Consider the following 19,840-nt stretch of genomic DNA (forward strand, 5'->3'; position numbering starts at 1 on the left):
CCAGTGGTTAGGAATCAATCCATGCTTCCACTGCAGGCAGCACAGGTTTGATCTCTGGTCGGAGATCTGATCCCACATGCCGTGCATTGCGGCCAAAAAAAAACAAAAACAAAAACTTTGGGCCTAGAGATGATTCAACTGAAATATGAAGGGCTTTGAAGATGTCTTCCACTGAGCACATAATCCTTAGAGGTATTATAAAGTCCGTGACTGAAAAGTGGTCATTACAGTGAGATATTTACAACAGAGGTCCACATGAATGCTGACAATGGCCAAGTTAATGTAGGCACTTTAGGATTCTGATGTTAAATTCAAACCCAAGGAATCTATAAGGCAGGGAGGGATAAGGAACCAAGAAAAACAGTTCTCATCTGCAAAGCTAGCGAGTGGACAGCAAACGTGCCTGAGACTTTGCTGCCATCTGCTGGTGGCTCCTCTTTAACACAGCCAGAGTTAGAAAGGCTGAATTGGAAACCCAGGCACTCAGCTAAGATTTCTCTTTCAAAAAGAAAAAACTTCTGCTAGGGTAAGACCACTGTCAGGAAATAAATATGGTACCCAAAATCTGCAATTAAAAAAGCAACTTAGAAGGGGAAATATTTTGGGAGTGGGAGGGTGGAGTAGGATAGGGGAGGTATGTGAAAGGCAAACTAAGTCTAAATTTAAGAACAGGGACATTAAAAACTTTATTCAATAAATACAACAAATAATAATTTAAAAATATACTTCAAGTCCAAAGCCAATTAAGAAAAGGAAGTAGAGAGATAGGGGGATAAAAAGGGGGGAGGAGGAAGTCAGAGGAAAAGGAGAAAGTTCAAGAGGTGGAACAATGGTTTTGGTTGGGCTGTGTTTCCGAATGTACCACCCTTTGAAATTTGATCAAATGCTCTTGACCCATAAGCCCTTAGCCCTTGTTCTGATGGGGTAGCCACAGGAGTTCAGCGGCCAGGAATGATTCTCTGGGCTGTGGATCAGAGCAACTCTGGAGGCTGGCATCTGGGGGAGTGTTAGAGGCTAGTTTCCCACTCAGTCCTAAAAACCATCTGATCTAATGCCCAGGCAGGTTTAAGAAGTAGTGCAAACTCTTAGGCAGAGAGCTCCCAGCTGCATAGTTTCACAGGTGAGTGTCCAAAGCCAGGGCCTCTGGGAGACAGGTCCCAGAGTACCCAGGGGTCCAAAAGCCACTTTGGTGAATGGGATCTATGGGAGAAGACAGGAGAGGCCAGGGCACAGGATAAAGCTCCTGGGTAAGCCCGCGGCCAAGATGGAAAATACTGCTGGGCAGGAAAGAGCTGCAGGGCAGGTAGTCTGGACACTGATTCAACAGCTTGCCATCAGCCAGGGAAGGTGGAGCTGAGGATGCATATGGAGCAGGACCAGGAAGATCAGGAAAGCTGAGGGAGAAAAGTGAGGAGGAAAGAGGAGGCAGCTCAGCAGCAAACTCCAGGAGAAATAACCAGCAGCCCTCACAGGTTTGTGATTGTCTCTTAAAAAGATTTATTTTCTCTTCTTGCCTGAATGTACAAAGGCAAAAAGAGTACAGTTTGTATGTATATATATATATTTATATATATATATAAAAAAACAAGGAACTTGGTAATGTACACTTTACAGAAGGGAAGAATCAGGAAGACTAAAATTAAATCCAACAGAGCAATGCCAGTGGAACAAAAGCTATGAACAGCAACACTGCCCCTCCAGCCCGGGCCTCCAGCTCGCCCCAACCTGCTCCCAATGGGGGGGCTGAGCACCAAGGCAAGCGGGTGGGCTGGGGCAGGAGGGGCTGGGGACGGGGCCTGGGAGGGGCTTGATCCCAGGAGGGGCCCATGGCAGAGGATCATCGGAAAGCTTCCTGGGATGCCCTAATAATAAAACAGATAACAAAGGCCCAGAATTACGGGGCCAGCTAGCTGCCCAGTTGAATCTTGGGGGCATCAGAGTAGACACTGAGATGGTGGTAGGGTACATGGGATAATAAGTGGCGTGGGTGACCTCAAAGCCCGTATACAGTAACACTCTAGCCCTTCTGTAGTCTTACCCTCCCACTCCCGAGACCAAGCCCTTCCACCCCCACCTTGGAGCCTGGAGAGAAGAGGTTCAAGAAGCATCATTTCACTTCATGGGGTGCCGTCTTAACCCTTCTGCATGTGGTCCTTTGACCTTGAGATGTGTGGAGAGGGTGAGGTAAGAGAAGGAAATACATATGTATACATACATGTACAGGCAGGGAAAGGGGATGAGGGGAACTGGCACAGCTTAAATGAGGAAGAAGCAGATGTGAATCCTAAAGAGCAGCTCTCCAGGCCATGGCTGTCCTACCTGGGGACAAGGCTTCTTCCCTCCAGCTTCTCTGTGGGGCCTGGAGGAGCAACGTCTGTCAAAAGAACTGGGCAGGGGTAGCTCAGAGAGAGCCTTGGCCTGGTGGGCTCGGCCCTTAGCAGCCAACACTTCCAGCCTTTGCTGGGGTAAGGTGGGTGGGAATCCTTGAGTGTCTCATCCCTATGACCAGGTCATGGGTGCCACAGTTTCCCCCTCTGTGTTCTTTCTCCCCACGGAGAGAGGTTAGGGGCGGACAGCAAACCCTTCACTCAGTACTCGTTAAGGGTCTCTGTTTCATCCATCAGTGCTGCTGTTCTGTGTTACTTCAGGGAGGGAAGACTGGACCTGGCAAGGATCGGGGACCAGGAGGATCAGGGATCAGGCGAAGGCAGTGCCATTCTGCCACTGCTCCTTTTACCTGCTCTTCTGGGCAGCTCAGCTCCTGCCTTTCAAGGGAGACTTGGATATAAGGATCAAAGAGCCAAATGATTTTCAAGGAAAAAAAAGAAAAAACTGTTCCCTTCTGCAGAACCCAAGGATGCCCTGCTAATATAGAAGCTCTTCTTCTCTGTTACAGAACAAAGTGGAAAGGGGCCATGCCTGCCCAACAGGAAAGAAAATGACTCCAAACCGTTTCTTCACAATATGTACAGAGCACGCTGTAAAAGCCAGCGCCAGATACAAAACACACAACAATATTTAAAAACAAACAGGAACAGAGATGGGCCTTGGCTCCACCCGACAGAGTCTGGGAGGGCAAAATCAGGCTGAAATTCAGGTGGGATTAAGGTGTCCACACCAACGACCTCCATGGGTAAAAGGGAAGTCACTGCTCAGAGCACTGCCTGCTGGGGCATCAGGAGGCAGAAGAACTGAATGGGGAAGGGAGGCTGCCTGGGGCCTGTTAAGAGGTCTACATCAGTGGGGTTTTGGGGAGGGCTCAGAACCCAACTTGAACAAAAACAAGGACATGGAAACCTAGAGGAAAGGTCTATAGGTCAGAGGGGCTCCTCTTGGGCAAAAGACCCTAAGCCTCTCTAGAACAGGGCTCTGGGGATCTTGGAACGCAGCTTCCACTGGGCATTGTGCTTACTGTCTTTCATCTCCATGCCCCAAACTGTCAGAGCCAAGTCCCTGCTCTTAAATGGTCATTTTTGGCACTCTGGTCACAAACACCCATCTCTAACCTACGTTGGTGTCTGTCAGTCTTCAACTCTCTCTCAATCCACAAGGTCAACGAAAGACAGGAGAGGAAGAAGACAAAGGGATGATACGTCAAAAACTAAGAGCTAAAGCTCCCCACACCTTGGGGAAGAAGTGACTCCAATAAAGCTACCAAATCACTGTCACTTTCCCAGTGACACAGCATAGAGCCTGGACTGGGACTGCATTTCTAAGGAGAGCAGAGAAACGTCTCTGCCTCAAAGCACAGCTCCATGACTACACTCCGTGGCTCCAAGGAGTAATGGCTCGCATGTGTTATCCCAGGGTCTAAGGAATAGGTAATCTCCCATGGTCAGTAGCCCCTAAAACAAAAAAGTGTGTTACAAAAAAACACGGCTTATATTGGCACACATGGGGTTACAGGTTGAGCTACATAAAGTCTTGTAGTTGTGTACAGAGAAATTGGGCTGTATAGACTTGTGGCCCTAGATGAGGAGGATACTCAGATGGCTGCTTGGACAGGACATCTCCTAGAAGGGCTGGGTGCTCCCAGGGCCTGCCTCCTGGCTTGCGCTCAGGTGACCTGGCAGACTCCAAAGCTCCCCATGCTGGGGGAGACTATTTTACCTGCCTGAGCCTTAAGAGCCAAGCAGTGGAAAAGAAGAGGAGAGATCAGTGTGGGGATCCCCCTGGGAAAGGCACCAAGGGGTCGGGAGGGAGGTGAGAAAAGGGCAAGGAGTGGGGGCTAAGCAGCAGCAGGGCTTAGTGGGGTTGCAGCTTCTAGTTCACAGACTCCAATTCGTGCTCCAGCTCAAGCTCTCGCCCGGAATCCCCGGGGAGCTCTGTGCTGGTGTTGGGACCCCTGGCCCTCTGCCTGACAGGCAGCCCAAGGCCATGGTGGGGCAAATGCCTTGGTCTCCCTTTCCAGGCTGGGCTCTGAGCGTTTACATGTGCTCATGTGAGACGGGAGAAGTCTTCATGTTTGAAGACCTTGTTTTCACAACTGCAGAGAAAACAGCCCCCAATTTCTTTCCTGAGATTCTAATCCCTCCATGTGCTGCCAGTTCCCAGGGCCCAAACCACTGGGGAGATGCAGGGTCTGGTGATGGTGGTAATGATGGTGAGAGGGGTATGGCTGCTGTGCTGTCTTCAGACCTTACCCAGTGCTCGGGGGTCCCTCCCTGGGGGGCTTGGTACTGCTCCGGCAGCTGACCAGGGGCTTGGGGAACAGACCAGTGACTTCTCTGGGCTGAGGCCCTGTTCCCCTGGTTGCTCCCCGTGCCTTCACCTCCACAGAGGCCACAAGAGTCACTACTGTGGCCAAGAGAATAAATATTTTTGCTAAGTACCGGCTCTCCAGCTCCTGAGGAAGAGGGAGGGTCAGGGAGTCCGGGGGTCTGGTGGAGGCGAGATAACCAAGGGTCTGCCTTCAGTCATGGTGGGAGCGGCAAACAGGATGATCAATACCATTTAACTGATGTCTAAATGGCACCTCCAGCACCTCCTTGGGTGAGCCAGTCTGGGCCCGTGAAGCTGACTTTATCCGGGCACTTGGTGTTCTTTCTGCAAGGGAAACATGGACAGATAACCAGGCATTCAGCCCGCTGGTAAAAAGAACCACAGGGTGGTGCTCCAAGAAAATGAACTGCAGAGGAGGCCAGTCCTGGTCGCTAGGGAAGACGTGTTCCACAGCTCCTCTCAGAGGCAGATGGCTTCATGGGAGACTTATACAAGAGGCTTGCCCAGGGTTCCGCCATTTCCAGACCACAGCCCACAGAGCTATCCTTCACTGTGGCTCTGCAGGGATTCTGTGATCCAGGTATCACCTATCCCTGCTCTCTAGGTGTTGCCCCAAATTAAAAAGTTACTTACCATTCTCACCTCCGGGGGGGTGGGTAGAGTGAAGGAGTGGAGCCTTGCTGGCTGGCAACAATGGCTGTAGAAGAAAGCCCTGAGTGAGAAGGAGGATGTGTTAGTGTGGGACTCCCAGACCCTCCCCTTAAGCACTCTCCCTTTTTGCCAGCTGAGTGGGTATTGGGAAGAGCTTCTCCTTAAATTCCTAGCTCCACTGAGTTCTGGGGTGCTGACAGAAGAAAATCTGATACTTGGATAGATACAGCGGCTCGGGATAGATAGTCAGGCTCTGTTTTTCAGTTGCTTGTTACTCTTTGGCTGTGGGAACACCTGCTCCTTATTCTTCTGAATATCAAAGCCAATTTTCCGGAGGAGTTTGAGAATCCCCAAGCTCCAAGGGATGAAACAAATGTCATGATTTTACTGATTGTCTGCAGGAGGCTAGGACTATGGACAGATGAGACGCTCAAGGGAAAAAAGGGGGGGGGGGGCGCGGTTCTTGCCAGGGGCCCCCTGCTATGGGCAGTGCTACTGGGATGGACTAGAAAGGATAGGAAGTGGGGAAGTGAGGCTTACCTGCTGCATAGGGTAAGTTGTACTGTGCTGGGAGCAGTGAGTACCCCAAGTGGTGGTGGTGGTGGTGTGTGGACATCAGGCGCTGAGAAGGGGAGGTTCGGGGCCGGTCAACACTCCTTTCACCCCCGCCTGCTCCCCCGACGCTGCTACAGCTGCCACCACCCCCAACCGCCCCACAGCCTCCCCGATCTCTCTCCTGAGAAGTTTTATCACTTATCTGGAAAGGAAAGCAGACACAAAAGCTCTACTGTGAGACACATACATGAAAGCAAGATGCCCAGAGCCCACATTACAGCTCCTTAAAGATGCAGGTCACCTAAGAATCAAGGAGGTGCCTGGCAGAGCTATTGTCAAGTCAGCCAAACCACACTGTGGTTAGGTAGGACTTGAACTAGTCCATCCTCTCCCAGACCCTGGATCTGGCCTTATTTGTCCCTGACAGCAGTCAGTGTCACTGCACTTCCCTCACCGTGGGAGACTTGCTCTTGTAATGACTGGCATGCTGCTGCAAGAGGTCCAGGGCTTTGGACTCTGAGCTGGATTTACAACTGACACTGGGGCTGGCTCGTGCCTTGTCAGCATCTTCACCCCCTGAGACCTTGCTGCCATACGGGGAGAAAGAGTAGCTGGAAGGCAGGTAGGAACCTGGGGAAGAGAAATAAAGCAGTCAAAGAAATGGGAGAGGGAGAAGAAACTCTGCTTCAGTGAGCCTGGTGAGGCTCAGGCTGAGATATTTTCCACTGCAGTGTCTTCGGGCTGAGACTCAGTGTGTACTTCCTTTACTGAGCTCTAGAGGCAAACAGCTAAGGGATATTAGGAACATGGCCCTCAGTTTCTGGGGAACCAACTTCCTTAGAGCCCCAATCTCAGATTCATCTTGGAGAGGTGATACAGTCATAGGATTTGAAAGATATTGGATATGGAGATGTCCTTGGGCTCAAATCCTTCCTCTACTTACCAGTTAGGTAACCCTGAACAAAATTAACAAATTAATTAGCTCAAATTAACCTTCTGAGCTTCAGTTTCTTGACCATCAAAATGAAGATACCAGTACTTATTTCATAGGATGACAGAGAAGATTAAATAAGATAATGTACATAAATCACCTAGTCCAGTGCCTGGCACAGAGCAGGTACTCATCAAATAGAACAACTGTTTTTATATAGAAGGACTGGGGTAACAGGAGAAGGGAATACTACAGGATGAGACAATTTCCTATCTCAGTTTGAAAAGCTTAAGTGTCCTACTTAGTATTTGCCTTATAATGTCAATATCAAGCCTATTTCAGCTGCTCTCCTATAGGGATGTGGGAGCTCCAAGAAGTGAAAGAAAGAGTCTTCCACCCCAGAAGCATCCCACATGGCTCTTCAGGCAACAGAGATCAGTGAGTAAAGTGAGCCTTTTCTTCTAACAAGTTAAAAAACACTTTAACTCCTACCTTGTGCCTCCCTCCCCAAGAACTCCTGGATGGCAGTATAAAGAGTTTATCTTTCCCAGACTGAATCTTTCTAGCTGGACTTACCCCCAGTATGACTTCAAACTGCTCTTCCCCTCACCAACTGCCTCCTGACCTTACAGCTAAACACAATTTTGCAAATGAATACATGCACTCTCCTGGGTTGAATTTTATTTGTTCCACCGGTTCTCTCCTGCTACAATTAAGTTGTAAGCTCCTTGAGGGGATTGAGCTAGTCTTCCGCTATTTCTTTTGTATTCCCCACAGTGCCTAGCACATTGCAAAATGTAGAGTCTGTGTTTTTGTTTGTTTGTTTTTCTGGCCATGCCCCGAGGCATGTGGGATCTTAGTTCCCTGACCAAGGATTGAACCTGTACCGGCTGGGACCACCAGGGGAGTCCCTAGAGTATATGTTTAGAAAATCCCAGCTGAGGGAAGACGGCTCTGGTAGAGAGGGGGTTTTGCCTTTAGTTATCCATAAAAATTGACTGTAGAGTCAACCCTCTAGCTGGTGCAAGGGAGGGAGAAGTGGTCCCACAGACTGTAAGTAGGGGTCATTCAAGGAGCTCAGGATTAGTGCCCACTTCACAGAAGGCCACATTCAAATCAGAGCTGTCATCTACCTGAGCCTCAGTAAGACTTAGAGCTGAGCAAGAAAACTCTGGATTCGAAATCTGTGCCTCATTTACCTTCCCACTGAATGGAACAGCAGCTGGAATTCGGTGCCGTACCTGGGTAGTTCTGCATCATCACGGCAGGCATACCCCGGTAGCTGGGGTGGTTGGGGTCATAGGACTGGCTGTAGGAGTAGCCGTGCATGTAGGGGATGTAGGACTGGTGCTGGGTGAGGGGAGAGGACACAGGCACGTGGACACCTGGTCGGGGCTCCTTGCTCCCGAGGCGGGATTCCTCAGACGTGGGCAGCTTGCAGTCACTACTTGTGCTTTCCTTCCCGTCCTCCTTGGGTACAGAGTCCTTACTCCGACTCCTTTCCTCCTTCAGTTTGCGGTCCCGCTCCTCCTTCCACCGCTCATCCTCTGACTTGATGTCTGAGTACTTAGCAGGATAAACATATGTCCACATCCGGGGCTCTGCTTCCTACAACAATCACAGAATGAGCTCTGAGCGTTTTACAGATTTCAACCCCAATGTCCCCGTAGAAACACCAGAGCAGATAATACTAGACATCTGGGGCACAGCAGGATCTTGGCCTCTACTGACCTTTGTTTAAAATCACCTCTGGTCCCTCCTGCTTAAATGCCTGTCTCCTCCCCCCATAAAAGGAAATAAGATGTGGTGAAAGAAAGGGAAAATCCACCAGTGGGTCTTCTCTAGGCGAGAACAAGCATTCTGGGGAAAGGACTCCTTGACTAGAAGAAGCCGTTCCCTTTCCAAGGATGTTTAGGTGGTTTCCCTTCTTCAGAGCAAACTCAGGGGCAGAGAGCTACAGGTGCTGCCCCGCTCAGAGGAGGGTGGTCTAACTGTGGCACAAAGAGGGAAGGGGAGACTTTCTAAGTCTGAGGAACAGAGCAAAATGTAAGACCAAGTTCTTAGTTCTAACTCTGCCTAGAAAACCTTTTTGAGAGTAACTCACTGTGAGTTGTGTACTTCTGGCCTACTTTAAAAAATGGAGAGACCACCATTAACTCATTCCATAGGAACCACACAGTGGAAGAAACCTGGACTAGGAGTCACTAGATACCTGGGTTCCAGTTCTGGCTCTGCCAGTTAAGCCTCAAGTAATTCCAGACAAATCAAGCTAACTTGCCTGGGCCTCTCTTGTCAAATGCGAAAAACACCTTTTACTGGTGTAAAAAGTGCTTTTTTAAAAAAAAATGTTAGGGCTTCCCTGGTGGCACAGTGGTTAAGACTCCGCCTGCCAACACAGAGGACACAGGTTTGAGCCCTGGTCCGGGAAGATCCCACATGCCATGAAGCAACTAAGCCCGTGCGCCACAACTACTGAGCCTGCGCTCTACAGCCCACGCGCCACAACTACTGAAGCCCGCGCACCTAGAGCCCGTGCTCCGCAACAAGAGAAGCGACCGCAATGAGAAGCCCGCGCACTGCAACGAAGAGTAGACCCCGCTCGATGCAACTAGAGAAAGCCTGCGTACAGCAACGAAGACCCAACGCAGCCAAAGATAAATAAGAAACAAACAAAAAAAGTTAAAATGATTTACCAAAGTAAAGAATCCGTAAAATTATAGATTTATTCTGCAAATCTGTATTCTGTTGATTCCCTACAAAAGGACAGCCCTGATTTGTGAGTAAGACAGAAAAAACTATCAAACGGTATTTCTATTTCCTTCCAGAACAGTTACCTGTCGGTACCAGAGTATTGGATCCACCTCTGCCTGTCGGCCACACTCGGCACCTGTCTTCGCCTCAGAGGCCTCCTTGCCTAGGTGGCTGGCCTCACTCAGCTTTACTTTAAGTCCTTCCGGGGCCTGGCTGGGGAGCTTAGAAGAGTCATCCAACTTGGGAATAATGACTGATTTGGCAGGGTCAGCCCCTTGCTCCTTGGCCTTCCCGGGTCCTGACTTCACCAGGTCTGTCAGGCTGGGGGCCTTGGTGAGACTTGGTGGAACTGACGGCTTTTGCTTCCATTCTTCCTTGAGTGCTGCCTCCCGCTCCTTCAGGCCCATCTCTGCCTTCTTATCCAGTCCCCGCTGCTGCTGCTCCAAGCTCTGCCGTTTCTGCTGTTCTTCATACTGCTGCCGGTAGGCTGTGTTAGTGCTCAGGAGGTGGGTGTGGTAGCTCTGGTCGCTGTAGCCGTAGGGGGGCACATAGGCATACTGGTTGTAGTACAGGGACTGCATGTACATGTTGGGACGTTGCTGGATGACGGAGGGCTGCTGACTGGAACTGCTCAGCTCTGGTTTCTTTTCCTCACAGGCATCGTTCTTCACTTTTCCCTCTATGCTCTCAGGCTCCTCATCCTTTTTTGTCTTCAGGGCCTGGCTCTCCACTCCTGCCTGGCTGCTGGGGTTCAGAGCCCCTGGGCTGGATTGTGTGTAACTTGGAGAGTAGTAACTCTCAAAGCCTTGGTAATATGGTGAGTCTTTGCTCTGTGGCTGAGGGGGGAAAAGGGTTTTCTTGGCCCCGTCCTTAGCCAACTGTTCAGGGTCCTTTGATTTGACGCTTTCCACTTTGCCCTCCCCATCCTCCCCCGCATCAGAGATGTCGGAGTATGCAGGGCTGTTGGTTTTGACTGAGCTGGCTTCAGCCCCATTCTGGGTCACTACATGTAAGGGGGTCATGGGCTGGGTAGGGGTAGTGCTATCTAGGCGGCTACAGCCTCCAATTGAAGGGCTGGGAGCATTGTCCGTGAAGCTGTAGATCTTGTCAGCTTCCGCCTTGATGCTAGCCAGTCGGCTCTGGTGGGGGTCTGAGGAGCCATTTAGGAGCACCTCCATCTTCATCCCATCTCCTGATGATTCCCTGAATGGGCTTTTGCCTTCTTCTGCTCGACACACCTTCCCAGGGGTCAGAGGACTTTCAAGTTCCTTTGAAGATTCCTTCTTTTTTTTGTCTTTCTTTTTCTTGTCCTTGGCTGGAGTCAAGGCAGGGTTGACTGTGAAAGGTTCTCCCATCACAGTGGGCTTGGGCTGAATGGGCTTCAGCTGGGGGCTGTTGGGCATGGCCTGGACCACTGTGGTGGTCAAGCCTGAGGAGGAGCCTGGGCTTGCTGCTGTGAAGGTGGCTGTCTGGAAGGTGTAAATCTGCTGTGGGGGGATGGCAGGGGCAATGGGCCGGGCTGACTTTAAACTTTTGGAAGGAATCTTTTCAGGTTTCAAACTAGAGAGCTTTTTACATTTTTCTTTTTCCATACACTTCCTTTCCAAAGACTCAAAGGCGTCATTGCTTGTTTCATCCATTACTGAGGGTCCATCATCAGAGCCATCATTGGATAAGGCCCCGAGATCTGGGTCCCCTTCCCCACTCAGCTTTTTCTTACAGAGGCCTTTTGTGCTGAATTTGCTTGAAGGAGAAGGGCTATGGGGCTCTATGAGCCGAACTTTGGGGGTAGCGGAGCGGGCAGGGGACAAGGAACCTTTTTGTGAGACAGATGCACCATTGCAGCTCCCGAGGTCTGCATGTAGGGTGGGCTCCTCTCCGTACTCACTGTCTCCATCTGCTTCTGGCTTGCTGTCGTCATCTGTATGGGCATGAGCTTGGTGGTACTTAAGTCCATTGATGTGCTTGTACTTTTTGTTGCAGTTTGGGTGGGGACAGTCAATCAGGACTGGGGAAGGACAATTTCTGTCTAGAACAGTGGGTTCCACTTTGGTCCCAGGGAGGGGGCCAGTGGCTGAGCCCATGGAATTAGTACGGACACGCTTGCTCCCTTTGGAGTCCTCTGAGCTAGAATTCAGCTCCATGTCTGAAAGGGGTTTGTTTTTCCGCTTAGTAGCTGAGGAAGGGCTGGCCTTGACATCCTCAGAGGTGCTGCTGGCAGCTGGGCGATGTTCCGAAGAATTCTGGCTGCCCCGACGGCCTTTGCTATTGGCTCCTGCTCGGGTTTTGCTGCTACTGCTGGTCCCTTTGCTGTCAGAGGCTGTGGCTGTCTCATTGACAGGTGTGTTACTGTTGGGACGCATGCGTTTGCCTCTACCCCGACCATTGCGCATTTCCAAGTCACTGGTGGGAGAGTCACAGAACCTTGGCAAATGACAAACACAACAGGATATTATTAAGAAAAAAAGCTATCTTCAAACCAGTTTAGCTGCAGCCTCCAGAAGAACTGTCCATATGGTAACTATCATTTTCAGTGAATATGATTTGTTAAAGGAACTTCTGAAAGCATGGTAACTGCATTAACTGGTGAGCTCCTAGAATGTTATCTGCATACTAACTATAAATTATTCCCCAAGATTTGGGTTCCCCTAACCCTGACAAACTGGAAATTAATATTAGGAACCAGCCGTAAAGTGCTATTCCCTGAAATATCAGTCTTACGGCCAACTGCAACTTTGAAAAGGTCCTTGTGAAACCCAGACTGTCTAGTGGAGTTTATGAAACTGAAAATGTTTTCGAGTTTAAACTTCTGAGAGATAGCTACTATCAAAAAACATCATCAATGAATGCTTATTCACCTGTAGTCAGATTCTGGCCTTGGTCTCAAGGTGACTGTAGGTAGAAGCCAGAATTCAGTCATTCCAGATAAAGGCTTAAATAGGATCTTCTCACCATTCCTACCCATTGATTTATTCTTCTTGAATGCCAGATGAATATAATGCCTTCCCTTGTTTCTATAACATAACTGTCCTTTAAAAGCTGGGTGTCTTTTAAAAGCTGTCCAGTTCTAACAGGATAAAGGTATAAGGGATCACTGATGAGGGTGGTTCAGATTAACATAAGCTAAAAAGCTGTAGAGTGCTTACCTGGGGGGTGCCCAGTCATGTCGTGTGCAGTCAAGAAGTGTACCTACGTAAGTCTTGTTCCTCCATGTTACATTCACCACCAACATCCCTGAAAGACAAGAAGACTCAGATATAGACAAGAGAAATGCTGTTGGCCACTGAGAAGAGTATTTTCCATCTGAGTAGCATTCTGGCTCCAGTAGGAGGGTTTAGGGGGTGCTCTAGGTCCCAGTGGGCCTAACAGCATTAGGCTGGAATAGTTCCACGGGAACTGCCTACAACACTAACAGGGCCCCTTAGGATGGGCAATGGTTGCAAAGATTCCATGGTCCAGTTAAGGCACATTTTCCTAACTTTTAAAAAATTACACAGTATTTCAAATACACTAAAAAAATACAAAGAATAACTAAACAAAAACTCATGTACCCACCACCCAGCTCAATGGATTTATAAAATTTTGTGCTATACTTGCAACAGATTTATTTTTTAAAGAATAAAACATCATAGTTGAAAACCATTGTTTACTATATTTTCAAACTTGCCATTGATAGGATCATGCTGGCTATATAACTTACCTTTCTCACTTAACATTACAAATTTGAGATTTATCAATGTTGACATGAAGAGCTTAACCCATTTATTTTAATGGTGCTCAAGTATGTCATTGCATGATTTGACCACAATTTATACATACTGTTGATGGAAATTTAGATGTTTCTTGCACATTTTCACTCTTAAATGACATCACAGTGAACATTCCTGACATGTTCATTTTATTTAAAAATGGTTTTGAACAGATACCATAGTCACACTCCAAAATTTAAAAGGTAGCAAAAAAAAAAAAAAATGCAGACAAACCCCAAAATAAAATGAAGTGTCCCTCCTGTCACTGTTCTTCAGCTTTGCAGGTCCCATACTCAGAAACACCCATGGATAACCATGTACTCCTCCAGAGGTATTTTATATATTTATAAGCAAATATGTTTATACATTCTTCCTCAAATGGTAGCAATGTACACCAATGTTCTGCACATTTTCCACATAACCATATATTTTGGATCATTCCACATGAGTAAACATAGAACTACTTCATTCTTTTCAATGGCTGCATATGAATGATTTCAAACCGTACCAACATTTATTTATCCAGTCCCCTGTTGATGAACATTTAGGTTGCTTCATTCTTCTGCTGTTACAAATAACGCTGAATAAATAACCTAGTACAAATGTCTTATCTTACATATCACAGAATATACCTGTAAGATAAATTCCTATAAGTAAAACTGCTAATCACAGAGCATTTGTATTTGGATTTTTCATAAATACTGCCAATTTGCCCTCAGAGAGGATGTACTAATTTATAAACCCACCAGTAGTTCATGAGAACACCTGTTGTCCCTTCCCTGTGGCAACATAGTATTCTCAAACTTTCTGGTTTTGCCAATCTGACTGGAGAAAAATGGTGTTTTATGTAGTTTTAATGTCATGTTTCTTATTATGAGTTCGTATAGCATTTCATTACAAGATACCATTATGAGACATTTGTATTTACCTTCTAATGAACTGTCTGTTCATATCCTTTTCTCATTTTTCTACTGAATTGTAGTCTTTTTCTTATTTGTGACTGTTTATATACCACAGTAAGCCTTTTGACTGTACTACAAATCAGATATTTCCCTCAGTTTGTCATTTGCCAACGGTGGTTAATGCTATGCAGAAATTACTTACTTTTAGGTTGTTACATTTATCAATCTTTTATGGCTTCAGAATTTTTATCATATTTCAAAAGGCTTTCCCCATTCCATCACTTTATTAATAGTTTTTTTTCTTATGGTTTCTTCTAGTATTTTTATGGTTTGATTTTTTAATATTTTAATCTTTGATGCACCTGGAATTTAATATGGTATAAAATGTCTGACATGGACTTTTTTTTTTTTTTTGGAGGCGCCGCACAGCTTGTGGGATCTTAATTCCCCGACTAGGGATTGAATCTGGCCCTAGGCAGTGAGAGCAGAGTCCTAACCACTGGAACTCCAGGGAATTCCCTGACATGGACTTTTAATTTTGTTTTTTTTTTTTGCCTTAATTCTAAATTATTTTTGGTTAGTTTTACATTGAATGAAGTCAAATATATTAAGCTTTTCCTTTATTTATTTTTTTTTGCGGTACGCGGGCCTCTCACTGTTGTGGCCTCTCCCGTTGCGGAGCACAGGCTCCGGATGCACAGGCTCAGTGGCCATGGCTCATGGGCCTAGCTGCTCCGTGGCATGTGGGATCTTCCCGGACCGGGGCACGAACCCGTGTCCCCTGCATCGGCAGGCGGACTCTCAACCACTGCGCCACCAGGGAAGCCCAGCTTTTCCTTTATTGTTTGTGCTTTTTATGTCTAATCACAAGGTCATAAACATTCTACCATGAAATATTTTATAGGTATCTTTAACAAGCTAAGAATGTTTTTTACATTTTTAGTGGTAGAAAAAAATGAAAAGGAGAATAATATTTTGTCATGTGAAATTATATGAAATTCAAATACTGCTCAGAAATAAAGTTTTATTGGAATATAGCCACATTTATTCAATTGCCCATTGCCTATGCCCAATTACACGCCTCAAGGCAGACAGAGTTGAGTATGTGTAATAGAGGCTATATGGCCCTCAAAGCCTAAAATGTTTACTATTTGGCCCTTTACAGAAAAGGTTCACCAACCCCTGTTTTAGATCTTTTTTTCTAATATAAGCATTTAAGGTATAAATTTCCCTCATAGCCCACTTTAGTTGCAGTCCACAAGTTTTGATATGTTTTAATTATCATTCAGGTCAAAACATTTAGTTTTCCTGGCTTTTTTTTTTTTTTTGATTCTGGATTTATTTATAAGAGTGTTGTCAAATTTTCAAATACCTGGGAATTTTCCAACTATCTTTTTGTTCCTGATTTCTAATATAATTCTATTGTGATTAGAAAACATACTATATATGATTTCAATTCTTTTAAATTTATTGAGAATTAATTTATGGTATAAAATATGGTCTATCTTGAAGAACATCCCATGTGCACCTGAAAAGAATATTTCAAAATGTATACTCTGCAGTTGTTGGGTAGCCTATAAATGATAGATCAAGTTGATTGATAATGTTTTTCAAATCTTCTATATCCTTATTAATTTTCTATCTTCTTATCAATTATACTTGCCACTTGTTCTTGCTTAATGGAACTCCTATTTGGACCTTCTAGACTAATCCTCTTATCTTTCTAGCCTATTTCCCATTTCTTTGTCTTCTGGTTGTATATTATAAGGGATTTCCTTCATCTTCTAGGCTACATACTGAAATTGTCATTTTTACCATTTTTAATAAAAAAAAAGTATCCTTGTTTCATGGGATACAGTATTTTATCTCTGAAGATATTTCATTATATATTTTTTTCTCTGAATAGTCTTTTGCTCTCTCAGTAGTTTTTTCCCTCTAACTCCTTTTTTTGTTTGTTTTGTCCTACATTCTCTTGTTTTTCAGGTTTTCCTCAAAAAGTTTGGTGATCTTCGGATCTTGTTCATATTTAAATGAAAGGTAATAAAAATTGGACTGGAAGCACTATGTGCTTCCAGTGTGGGCCTTTCCATTAAGCCATGTGTGGGCCTTTCCATTAAGCCATGAATACTGGTAGAGATTTTTCCTCCTTTCCAGGACTTGTCAGATTCCCCCAGAGAAGAACTCTTTAATTTCTTACCTGCCTGCCAGTTTCTCTATGATATATGGATTTTCACTTGGTCCTTGGTACAGCACCCTGCCTTCCTTTATGCCCAGTGTCCCTGCTCTGGTTGAAACTCTCCGAAGAGTGAACATCAGTTTTCTGTAATGGCAGAGGGGCTGTGTAGGATGGGGATAATAATGCACAGCCTTTGCTTCTTCTCTAGACCTTCAGCCAGCCTTCTGTTTTCAGCTTCACCCCATATTCCCTGTGTTCAAAGGTACTGATATTTCCAATTTCTGAATATTTCTAGAAATCTGTGGTGCAAACTCCTTATTCTTGGCTCTCCTTCCTCCCAACCTCAGGTAAACAAAGAAACAAACAAGCTTCTGTTTTTTCAGGTCTCTTAAATCAGCATTGTGCATCTGCTTTCTAGTGTCCCAAGTTTTACTAATTTATACCTGTCTGTCTTCTTTACCTTGTGAGTTTATATCTTAAAAACAAAATCCCTTTACTGACATTTGAATGGGTTTTAGGGGGAAGGTAGGAGGTAAACATGTACTTTCAATCTACCATATTTAACCAGAATACTGAATTTACTTTTTAAAAAGATAAATAAATTATTTATTTTTAGCTGTGTTGGGTCTTCGTTGCTGCATGAGGGCTTTCTCTAGTTGCGATGAGCGGGGGCTGCTCTTCGTTGCAGGCTTCTCATTGCAATGGCTTCTCTTGTTGCAAAGCACGGGCTCTAGGCGTGCGGGCTTCAGTAGTTGTGGCGTGCGGGCTCAGTAGTTGTGGCTCGTGGGCTCTAAAGCGCAGGCTCAGTAGTTGTGGTGCACGGGCTTAGTTGCTCCGCGGCATGTGGGATATTCCTGGACCAGAGGTGGAACCCGTGTCCCCTGCATTGCCAAGCAGATTCTTAACCACTGTGCCACCGGGGAAGTCTCCCTGAATTTACTTTTATTTATCTGTTTGGTATACAGTACTTGGAGTGTACAACCTACCTAGTTAAGTTTCTAATTAGAATTTCTCTAATTCAGGAAAGTCATTACCTGTTGTATATTAATTTACTGTCTTTCTGCCATTCTTTTTTTTTCTAGGACTCACGTTGATCTCTCATATATTTTTTCTTTGTGCTTGATTCTTTCAATTTATAATCTTTTCTTTGACTACATGCAGCCTAGAATTTATCCAACGTATTGAGGTTTTTTTTTTGTTTTTTGTTTTTCCGGTACGCGGGCCTCTCACTGATGTGACCTCTCCCATTGCAGAGCACAGGCTCCGGACGCACAGGCCTAGCAGCCATGGCTCACGGGCCCAGCTGCTCCGCGGCATGTGGGATCTTCCCAGACTGGGGCACGAACCCGTGTCCCCTGCATTGGCAGGCGGACTCTCAACCACTGTGCCACCAGGGAAGCCCTGTATTGAGGTTTTTAAAAAATTTCAATGACTATAATATATAATTATATTTAAATGACTTTTTCTCATTTCCAAAATTTTAAACTGGTTAATTTTTCATATCTACATGACATTATTTAATTACTGGCTGTTTGGTTCACAGTTTTATTTTTTTCATAGTTTTATTTTTAAAAGAGTTTATTATTCTGTTTCTCTTTAAGAATTCTGAACATACTTATTACAGTCTTTGTACCATATGTTAATTTCATTAGGTGTGCGTTCAATTCCTGATGGTTAAATTTTTAAAACTAATTTAAAATTTTTGAGATAATTATAGATTCACATACAGTTGTAAGAAATAATAAAGAGATCCCACATGCCCTTTAATGGTAACATTTTGCAACAAAAGTATAGTATAATATCCCAACTGAGATTCTGCCATTAATATAATGAAGAAACAAAATATTTCCATCAACACAAGGGTACCTCATGTTGTCCTTTCCTAGCTACACTCATTTCCCTCCCATCCCCACCCCTCCTCAATTCCTGGCAACTAGTAATCTGGTTCTCATTTCTATAATTTTGTCATTTCAAAAATATTATATAAATGGAATCATATAGTATATAACCTTCTGGGGCTGTTTTTTTTTTTCTACCAGCATATAGTTCTCTGGAGATTTATCCAGGTTGTTGTATGTATCAATAGTTTAGTCCTGGGCTTCCCTGGTGGCGCGGTGGTTGAGAGTCCGCCTGCCGATGCAGGGGACACAGGTTCGTGCCCCGGTCTATAAACTATAAAAAAAGTTTATAATAGTCCTTTTTATTGGTGGTTTGGTATGGAGATACCATAGTTTGTCCTACCACTCACCTGCTGAAGGACATCTGGGTTGTTTCCAGTATTTGGCTATTATGAATAAGCTGCTATACACATTGGTGTACAGGTTTTTGTGTGAACTTAAGTTCTTTTGTTTTTTAAAAATAAGATTTATTTATTGGTTTTGTTTTGGCTGTGTTGCACAGCATGGCATGTGGGATCTTAGTTCCCTGATCAGGGATCAAACCTCCACCCCCTGCAGTGGAAGGGTGAAGTCTTCACCAGTGGACCACAAAGGAAGTCCCCTGAACTTAAGTTTTTCATCTCTCCCAAATAAATACCCAAGAATGCATTTACTGGGTCATATTGTAGCTGCATTTAGTTTTTTTTTAACTTAAAAAAAAAAATTTATTTATTTATTTATTTTTGGCTGTGCTGGGTCTTTGTTGCTGCACGCGGGCTTTCTCTAGTTGTAGTGAGTGGGGGCTAGTCTTTGTTGCGGTGAGCGGGCTTCTCATTTTGTGGCTTCTCTTGTTGCGGAGCACGGGCTCTAGGTGCATGGGCTCAATAGTTGTGGCTCATGGGCTTAGTTGCTCTGCTGCAATATGGGATCTTCCCAGACCACAGATTGAACCCATGTCCCCTGCATTGGCAGGCGGATTCTTAACCACTGCACCACCAGGGAAGTCCTCTCTCTCTCTTTTTAATCTTAACCATTCTAATAGTTGTATAGTAATATCTCATATTGTGATTTTTAATTTGCATTTCCCTCATGCTAATGATGTTAAACATCTTTTTCATGTGCTTATCTGCCATCTGTATATCCTCTTTGGTGAAATATCTGTTCATATTTTAGCTCATTTTCTGACTGGATTGTTTTCTACTGTTGAGTTTTGAGAGCTCTTTATGTATTCAGATACTAGTCCTCTGTTGGATATTTCTATATATTATATATATATATATATGATATATATATATATATCATATATATATAATGTAAAGGTGTTTTAGTTGTATTTAGTGGGAGAAATCAGGAAAGGTATGTCTACTCCATCTTCCTGAAAATGGAAGTCCTGGTTAATTTTTGGTGGTTATCTTTCTTAGCATTAGATTTCTATTATATATAATTTTGGTTTGCAGTCTCTTTTTTGAAAGAGATGTTTTTGTTACTAATTTCCCCCCTTCTCTGTTTAATAGTTTTGCAATTTC

General features: G+C 45.1%; 1 protein-coding gene across 8 annotated transcripts in view; it reads right to left on the reverse strand.

Moving 5' to 3' along the window:
* Positions 1 to 675: 675 nt before the first annotated feature.
* The window catches only part of ZNF609 (zinc finger protein 609), a 233,781-nt gene continuing 214,616 nt past the window's right edge, over positions 676 to 19,840 (reverse strand). For 4 of the 8 annotated variants that reach the window (XM_060005781.1, XM_060005783.1, XM_060005780.1 and 1 more), the window contains 7 exons: positions 12,757 to 12,844; positions 9,694 to 12,034; positions 8,059 to 8,467; positions 6,383 to 6,558; positions 5,914 to 6,130; positions 5,356 to 5,434; positions 676 to 5,046 (listed from right to left, as the gene is read on the reverse strand). In XM_060005781.1, the coding sequence (XP_059861764.1) occupies positions 5,361 to 5,434; positions 5,914 to 6,130; positions 6,383 to 6,558; positions 8,059 to 8,467; positions 9,694 to 12,034; positions 12,757 to 12,844 (3,305 nt within the window). In that variant the 3' untranslated portion in view covers positions 676 to 5,046; positions 5,356 to 5,360. The remainder of the gene's footprint in view (positions 5,047 to 5,355; positions 5,435 to 5,913; positions 6,131 to 6,382; positions 6,559 to 8,058; positions 8,468 to 9,693; positions 12,035 to 12,756; positions 12,845 to 19,840) is intronic. The other 4 variants (XM_060005787.1, XM_060005784.1, XM_060005786.1 and 1 more) reach the window with 3 other exon arrangements.

Source organism: Delphinus delphis, chromosome 2, assembly GCF_949987515.2.
Source record: "Delphinus delphis chromosome 2, mDelDel1.2, whole genome shotgun sequence".
Lineage (NCBI taxonomy): Eukaryota > Metazoa > Chordata > Mammalia > Artiodactyla > Delphinidae > Delphinus > Delphinus delphis.